General features: G+C 35.3%; 1 protein-coding gene across 1 annotated transcript; it reads right to left on the bottom strand.

Moving 5' to 3' along the window:
* LOC109721890 lies at positions 293 to 6,127 on the bottom strand. Its single transcript, XM_020249700.1, has 5 exons — positions 5,967 to 6,127; positions 5,547 to 5,865; positions 4,062 to 4,388; positions 702 to 1,059; positions 293 to 626 (listed from the first exon to the last, which is right to left on the bottom strand). Exons 2-5 carry the CDS (start codon positions 5,852 to 5,854, stop codon positions 516 to 518), a joined length of 1,104 nt encoding a protein of 367 aa, XP_020105289.1. The 5' UTR covers positions 5,855 to 5,865; positions 5,967 to 6,127; the 3' UTR covers positions 293 to 515.

Consider the following 9,211-nt stretch of genomic DNA (forward strand, 5'->3'; position numbering starts at 1 on the left):
CAATGCAGAAAGTGTAAATTAACACATAGCAACCTACATGGCATCGAAACATCAAACTAAAAAACCAAAAAAAAAAAAAAAGGTACCCAAGGAAGGGGCAGTTACATACGTAATTGCAGTATATATTATTTCCAGTTTGTGCAGTCAAGGTGAAGTTTGGACCCATCTATAGAAAATGTTGTGAAAAAGCATCGCTTTTTACTTAACTAACAAAAGGAAAATTCAAAAAGGCTATAAAGTAAGAAATAGGTACACATTGTGATGCTCAGACAATTCAATCAAAATTCAAGAATATCTAATAACTTTATTATGAAATTATTATAGAAGCATTAATTATAGGCTTACATCATAAGCTAATAGCATATGTTAACACAATACATATTCAAACTAATGAGAAATTACATGTGAAAAATACAGGATAGTAATGTTCGCCTCCATCAAGAGACGAGATTATTGCGATTTAGATCTCATGAGTAGTGAATAGATAGATTACAACAATGCTCTTTTCAAACCAATCATTCATTGGAAACTATGAGTTTTAATACTTTCATCTTGTCAAACAGGATTTTCAATAAACTAAAATGTGGCATTTCTTTCTCTCGGTAGAGCTTCACGTCGGGATTTTGCTGTGTAAAAGGAGAAAGGTCTGAATAAATTAGAATTGAGCATTAAATACTTGAAAAGGCGATATAGTAGTGTACCTTGATATATTCATTCCATTCAGCATCTGTAGCAATTACTTTATCATGTTGACAATCCCAGCTAAACTTCGGATGATGCCTGATGCGGTTCACTATAGGATAATCACATCTATAACTATTGAAGCGCTTAAACAAATGTTTGTGCTCATACTGCAAGCTAGTTGATTCATTGAACTTGGCTGCTATGTTGCACCAAAAATCCTCTCCACCTTGTAGTATATTTTCCTCCCCTCCAATTGAAATTTGCTTCAGCAACAAATTAATCAATAATCTATCATACTCCTCGTTCCATATACCTGAAGGTCGATCTGTTATTATAATCTTTTTTCTTCCCGAAATTACCTTTGGCTTCTCTCTTCTGTAAGTAAACAAAAGAAAAACCAAAACTTGTAATTTAAGAAATTGCTGCCAAAGAAAGAAAGAATATTCTGATCTTAAAGGAAAAAATCATATATCTATAACCATCAGGAAATATTGAGAAAGCTAGTTCTAGTTGCATGAGAAATACCAATAGCCTTATGATAACACTCATCATAAATGAATTCTTCTTGCTATTGAAGTAAAGAAAAAGTATGCCACTAATATGTCATGATTCTGTTAGGAAACATGCAAAAATAACTTGTTCCTTTAGAGCCTGATCATTTGATCAGTTGAGTAAGATGGGACATGCGATTGCGAATATGAATTCAATTTGACAAATAATTGAGCTTCGAAATGAAGAGTATATAAATCTTTATCATATATATATATATATATATATATATATATATATATAGAGTCCGGCTACTATACTTTTACGAGTACGATCGTCTTCGTACTTATAAATTGTTTTTGGTGATAGAGNAAGAGCTCAATTATATATATATATATATATATATATATATATAGAGTCCGGCTACTATACTCTTATGAGTACGATCGTCTTCGTACTCATAAATTATTTTCGGTGATAGAGCTTCCGAATTGACGATCCATACCGTTAAACACTATCTAGAGCATTTAAAACTTCTAGAAATCAAATTTTATAATTTTTTGATATCATTTACCTTACGATCAAAAGCTCACAAAATTGACAATTTTTAACGGCCGGTATTAGATATTTGCTAGTTTAACGGTGAAAAAGAATCGGAATAGATTAAATTTTTGATAAAAAATTCTATTCACTACCTAAATAAAGATCAATAACTTTGATCTTAAATTGAAGGATCCGATCATCCATTTTTAGGATGTCGTTCAATTTTAACTGTTCATTTTATACCCGTTTGATGGAGTTTATAATAATTTTGAAAAATTACGAAATTTATTTTATAGAAGTTTCAAATACTCTAGATCATGTTTAACGATGTGGATCGTCAATTCGAAAATCCCAATATCGAAATTAACTTATGAGTACGAAGGGCTCTACACTCATAAGAATATAGTAGCCATACTCTCTCTCTCTCTCTCTATATATATATATATAATGGTTGGTTGAATAGTATAATCTGGCGGGTGAAAATGATTGAAGGGTAGATCTAACGGTCAAAAATTTATGAGTACAAGAGGCTCTATACTCATAAGAGTATAGTAGCCGGACTATATATATATATATATATAGAGGGGCGCAACGAGGGCCAAGAAGAGAGAGACAGAGGAGAGACGAGAGAGCAGAGAGAGAGTGAGGCTAGAATAACTATTCGGATAGTAAAACGAGCCGTTTTAGCTACCGTTTGTTTTCAAATGATAGAAACTTCCAGGAAAATTGACGAATCGGGCTCATTTGAACATCGATGCTATACCACTTGAAGTTTTAGAATCATTCAAAATCTTTTCAACATCATCTTGCTAAATGATACAAAGCCGGTTCAAATTTGTAATTTTAATGATCCGATAAGAGCGTTTCTCGTTTAAGCGCATATAAGATATTCACAAGAGTCAATTGATTTTATATAGAAAAATATCTTAAACTATCTTAAAAGCAAGATCTAATACTCTTGATCTTGTTACAAGACTCTATCATGGCATTTTTTAAAGCGAGTATCATCTTTCACGTCAGTTTATTTTCACTAGTTCACGCAGTTGATCGAATAAAAACACATATCGAAAGTCGGGCGCTCGAAATTTGATTTCTGAGGCTAAGTTTAAATGGTTTAGATCATATTCACGGAGGACCGATCGTCAACTTGTGGAAGCTCTATCATCGAAAACAAAGAGTCAAAAACGAGCTCGTTTACTACGCGATAGTATTACTATCTCAACTCATATATATCTAATACTAGTAATACCATATATAAGCCTACGCGCTAGTGATATATACGTCTCATGTATAATCAATACTAGACAGAAGGAGTTCGAACCGGGTACTGCAGCTAACGAGCGTCTTTAGTGAGTATAGAGCCCTCTTGTACTCAAAGTAGGTCTTATGACCGTATTCACGATTACCGTTTAACATCATTTTCATTCGTGTATAATTATCAAATATTTCTGGCCGAACCAAAACGCCAAAATAAGCCCATACAAGCACACCTGAAACCTCAGGTAGAGGGAGCGCCTAACTCTGGACAAACAAGCTTAGAGAGAAAAGACAGGGCATCAAGCAAACCCACATTTAACACTACAGCCGAAGTCAAACAGCGGACATACAGTTTTTCATACTAAACAAACAAGAAACTGACAACACATTTAGAGTCACGACGGAGCAAAAGAAACGAGGGACTGCTGGACCATACATCATTAAATATAAGACAGTACAGCGCCTGATCTAAGCTAGCGTATATATGAGTCCGGCTACTATAGTCTTATGAGTATAGAACCTCTTATACTTATAAGTTTTTGACCGTTAGATGTACCCTTTAATCATTTTCACCTGTTAAATTATACTATTCAACCAACCACCCACTAAACCCTAGGGGGTCCACTATCAATCTAACCGTAACCACTTTCATCCTAACCGTATATTTTTTCATCTGAACGGCTGAAAACTTATGAGTACAAAAAGCTCTATACTCATATAAGTATAGTAGCCCTATGTCACGGGATTAACGAATTTGCTCGCAAAATCGCGGAGAAAATCTTTGTGCCGTGACACCTAGCTTATATATTTATATTATAAAAAACTCAAATTCTAACCTCAGATTATGAGACTCATTTAATAAAATCCACCCAAATCAGGGAAATCAATTCAAATCATTGGCTAAAAAACTTCCAAACAAAGAAGTCAATGGAAATTGAATTGGAATTCAAGAATTAATGAAGGCCTATTCTCTATGCAGAAAGTGTAAATTAATTTAATGCAAAATAATAACCCGTAGTGTAGCCATCAAAACATCAAATTAGAAAACAAAAATTGAAGGATCGACCAAGAATGGGGTAGCTACGTACTCTCCTAACATAAAGCTGAACCTGGGCGCTGTGGCCTCAAGGTGAAGGATTGATCCATCTTGGATACCGTAGTCTGCCAGAGTGTTCTTCCGCTCCAGTTGGTGGCCATTGAAATAAAGTTTAGGCAGCGGTCCTTCGTATAACCGCCCTCTAGGAAGAATAGTGTTGAACACTTCCAGGATGGTGTTAGCGTTTTCCACCTCAAGCGCATAATTTCCATAATATTCTGACTGCACAAAGATTTTCATTTCACCATCCCCCTCGAGTCTCACGGAAGAGCTGGAATCTGCATAGCCCTTTTCCACCTTTTTTGTAGGACTAGCAAAGCTGCAAATGTAATGCACATTAGTTTATTCCTAATAAAATTTCACGAAGATCCTAAGATAGTTGTGTTGCGTACATACATGACAAACATTAAATTTACTTAGGCAAAAAGAAAAATTAAGTTAACAAATTTGATGGCTTTTGCCACATGTACAAACGATACCTGATATATAAATATATATATATTTTTTTTCTCTAGCCATCTTATCAAGCTGATATTCGGTTTCTAATGGAAATAATCAAAAAAATTGCTTCCTTTCTTTTTTTCTCTTTTCAAAAAATAAAATAAAGTTTATATTCATACTAAGTTAAAAGTTCTTCACTAAGATATAGCTAGATATAGGAATACACACAAAAAGTATTAGAAAAATTGGAAAAAAGAATCCAGTTGTGAATAAATTATCTATCCAACTAATTTAGTGATAAAAGATAAAATTAAACTTACAGACAAATGCTAAAAATCTAAAAAAAATAATCAATCCGGAAGCATCCGTCGTGCGGTATTAATCAAGAACACCAACCCAAGATACGACTGGAATTTCTCTTTCTACAAGGACGATTGTGGTGGAGGCTGACAGCGACTTTTTTAACAACTAGTAACTAAAAAAAATGTGAAAAATAGTGGAGACCGGAGGGAAGATGATAATATTTTTTATTTAATATCTTTATCCACCTCTGTAGGAACAGGGGAGGAAAATACATAAGGGATGAGAGAATCGAATGATTTCTAACGTTCGACCCACTTTCTCTCTCGTTAGGTGCAAGAAATAGAATTTGAGAATTGCCGTTGGATTTTCTTTTGCGCCAAAAAAAAAAAATATTAAATAATAAATTCAAATAAGATAAACTCAAAATTTTGAGTTTTTCTTCATAGGAAAGGAAGGGTCGACTAAATCGGCAGGTCTAACAAAAGGTACAACAAATTGTTTTACTAAATTTAGATGTCACATAACAAGGGTTTGACATATTTAGAAACCAAATAAGGGCCGGGTTCCACGCATATATGCAGCATTAAAGTATCGGAAAGGAGAGTATAAAAAGCTACTTTGAATTCAAACATGATGCTCACAGTAAAATTAACAAGAATGAACTTCCATTCTTAGGTAAGATCTTTAAATCCGGGCCTAAAATCATAACCAAAATAAAGTTACTTAATCATACTCATCAGTTTGTGCCAACACCCGCTGCGTGCACTTCAGGTGCAGCACGGAGCCGGGTTTGATTCCGCAGTCTGCCAGGGTTTTCTGCTCCTGCAACTCTAGGTCATTGAAGAAAAGCCGCGGCTTTGGCACTTGCCCTGCCCTGCGGCGGCCGAGAATCTCGACCAGCACATCCTCAATAGTGTTATGGCCGTACACTAGGAGAACGTAGTTGCCGGTATGGTCCGACTGCACCGTGATCTCCATCTCACTGGCGAATTCTGGTCCCATGACGACAGAGCCTGGCAGCTTTACTACAGATTCCGCCATCTGCAGCGTTCCTATATGTATGTATAACTAAACCAATTAAGTAACAGCAATTGCAATATCATGATGTTCACATGCAAACATTGTAAATCACTCTAATAATAATAGTTAGTACCTAATTATAGATCAATTACAGCGACTCAAGTATCACAGGCCACAGCAACTCCGAGAGAGAGAGAGGGAGAGGGAGAGAGAGACACAGGAAAAAAAATAGCGAGAAGAGGGAGGATTTACAGAGATAAGAGGACTTAGTGAGAAAGAAGAAGAATAGTTGTGACGTTCCGAGAAATTGGTCATACGGATCTCACATTTTGTGTAATTGGGCCCCACGAAGAGAGGCGTTTACTTTACTCACTGTTATTTCTCTCTCCGAAAGCTTCCTACACTACAACAGAATTAGATTATAGGGACACATATTTGGGACACTTTTAAGTAAGTATCTCATTTATGCTAAAACTTAAAAACACATCTACTAATGCCTAAATATGAAGTCCAATCTAACCAAAAATAAAAGATTACTCTACTCAACCCACCACACTGAGTCTATTTGGCCCGATTACAAACAGAAAAGAAAAAAAAAGAAAAATCAATTACCATCTTTTCTTCTCTCTTCACTCAATTCACTGAAATTCTAAACGAAGAGCCTTTACTGTCGTCCTCCTCCGCCACCGCAGCCAACGAGATAGAGTTTCGGCGGTTGCTAAATGCTTAAATAAGTATTGGTAAATTAGCAGCACTCTTTTAGGTTATAGCGACACTCTTTAACTGTCACTATATACCTAGCAACCCCACATATAGCAACACTTTTTAAAAGTATCGGTAATTTTAGCTAACAACACTTTTTTGACATGTACCTACATTTAAAAGTGTCGCTATAGACCGTTTTTGTTGTAGTGCTACCTCTTTCTAGGCGTGCTATTTTTTTTTAAAAAATAATAGCAAGCTATCTGCTTTATTTATAAAGTAGCATAAACTTGATAACAGAGGTGAAGTAGCCAAAGCCGGAAGAAAAGGAGCAAATACAACAACAAAAATAGAGAGCAGAAGAAGAGTAGAGGGGGAGAAAGAGAGGAGAGGAGGGGGAGGAGGATAAATTTACTTAGGATAAATTTAAATGGAGTCCACACGGTAGTGTAGGTTAGGAAAAATTTACATGAGTCTGAAGTAGAATTTGATGGAATGCCAAAATTTACCATCCAATATATATTTATATCGGAATTCACATTTGAAAAAAAAAAAAATAGAACTATGGATACGTACACCCTATGAAATAAGAATCAATGTTAATATAAATAGTATGAAAATAAAGTAATTTTCTATTATATTCTTTCATTTATTTTACTATAAATTTCATACTAAAATTATATTTATACCTGTTAAATATTGAATTATATTAAATAAAATATAGTTATATAAAATTTAAATCTGAGTATAGAATTTTAATTGCATTGTGTTTTATGCATGTTAATTTTAGTTCATATGTATAAATATGTATAAATATAATTATTAGTAGTGTAGAACTACTATGCTATCGGAAGCATAGGGAATCTACGCTTCCAACTTTTTGACCATTGGATAAAAAATTATACGGTTGGGATGATTGCAGTCCCCCCAAGATTGAGTAATACCTCTAGGGTTGAGTGGTCTCCACAGGATAATAGTATTAATCCAAAGATTAGAAATGATTAAAGGAGTTGATTTAAGGCCAAAAAATCGGAAGCACCAGATGCTCTATGCTTCCGATAGCATAGTAGCTCTACTCTTATTAATATATTATTATATTTAGTATATACTATTATTTGAATTATATTTAGATACAATTCTGATCTATATTTGAATCTTTATTCATTTTCACCCTACCTTCCACTCCCCTATCCTATGTTAGTTCCTACACATCCACTCTCCTACCCCTATGTTAGGCCAATTATATGATTAGCGGCTATATCATGTCCTATGCTAAGAAATACTTTACTTCAAAAGAAAAGAACACATGTAGAAAAGTTATTAGAACGATTGAAAAAAATATGGAGTGAGAAAGATATAAATATTGTTTGTGATGACAGAAATGATTCTTAATGTAGTTTATATTTTTAAAGGCAATTAATAATGAATGTGTGGAGAAAAATAAATATTGTACTGCAAATTTAATTAAAGAGATATTTTTCAAAGTTGAGCCATCGAAAGTAGTGCAAATTATAATTAACTAGGACTGCCAGAAAAATTATAAAGCAATAATTTTCTCATATTTTTTAGATCTCATATTTTATACACAATTTAAATATTCCTTTAAAAAATATTTGTATTGTCAGGAACACAGAAAGTAATTTCCAACGCGTCACGAATGCAACGTAGATGTGTCACGAACGCGACACGGACGCTAATTTCCAATGCATGAGCTAATTTCCAACGCGTGACGAATTGACGCAGATGCGGTATGGATGCGACGCGGATGCGGCATGGACGCCACATCATAAAATTAAGTAAAAAATATACATAATGAAAAAAGAAAGAAAGAACATATTTCGAAAAAAAAAATCTAATTAAAAAAATATTTAGCCCTAATAGAAAAAAGATCTATCTCATCTCTATGCTGATTTTATCTCCAACAAAACATCTAAAAGTATGGAGGTGGTAAAAGATCCTGAGAGGAGCGAGACAGAACGCTCACTTATGTGAGCAGAGCATAAGGGACTTGAAGAATACCCTCACTAACCTCCGATTGGAAAATTGACCAAACGTTTTCCACTGGAGGTGGGACCCAGGGGATAGATTCACAACCAAATCTGTATACTCGATTATTAGGTGCGGAGGTGTCGAGGATGTCACTATGTCGGCCATTTGGAGTCTGGAAATCCTTACTAAAGTTAAAATTTTCTTATGGCTAGCTCTCAGAAAAAGACTGCTTACCATGGACAATCTTCTCAAAAGAAAGTGGTCAGGATATAACATTTGCTTCTTGTGTGGGGCTGAACCCGAGACGGCAGACCATTTGTTTGGAGGATGCATGGTTAGCAAGTTCTTCTTTTCGTGCACCTTGGAGAGTGTCTCGTATACCCCCTCAATGAAGATATCAACACTGTTTGGGAGCGATTGCTAGAGAGACGTCTAAAGAGTGATGGTCGGAAGGCTCAGACACTAATGGCGGCCCCTTGGTGGATAATCTGGCGTGATAGGAATAACGCTTGCACCGAAGCGGCGGCGGAGACGCGACTGGCAAGCATCTCTTCCTCGGGCCTCTCGACGTTTCTGCTCGCGAGGTAGTTCACGAGAAGCTCCATCAGGGAAGGTGTCACGCCCCGGGGCTCAGCGGAAGCCTACCCAGTGCGTGCCCATAAGGCGTCTACAAAAATTTCGATAGAT

Source organism: Ananas comosus, linkage group 16 (genome assembly GCF_001540865.1).
Source record: "Ananas comosus cultivar F153 linkage group 16, ASM154086v1, whole genome shotgun sequence".
Classification (NCBI taxonomy): Eukaryota; Viridiplantae; Streptophyta; class Magnoliopsida; order Poales; family Bromeliaceae; genus Ananas; species Ananas comosus.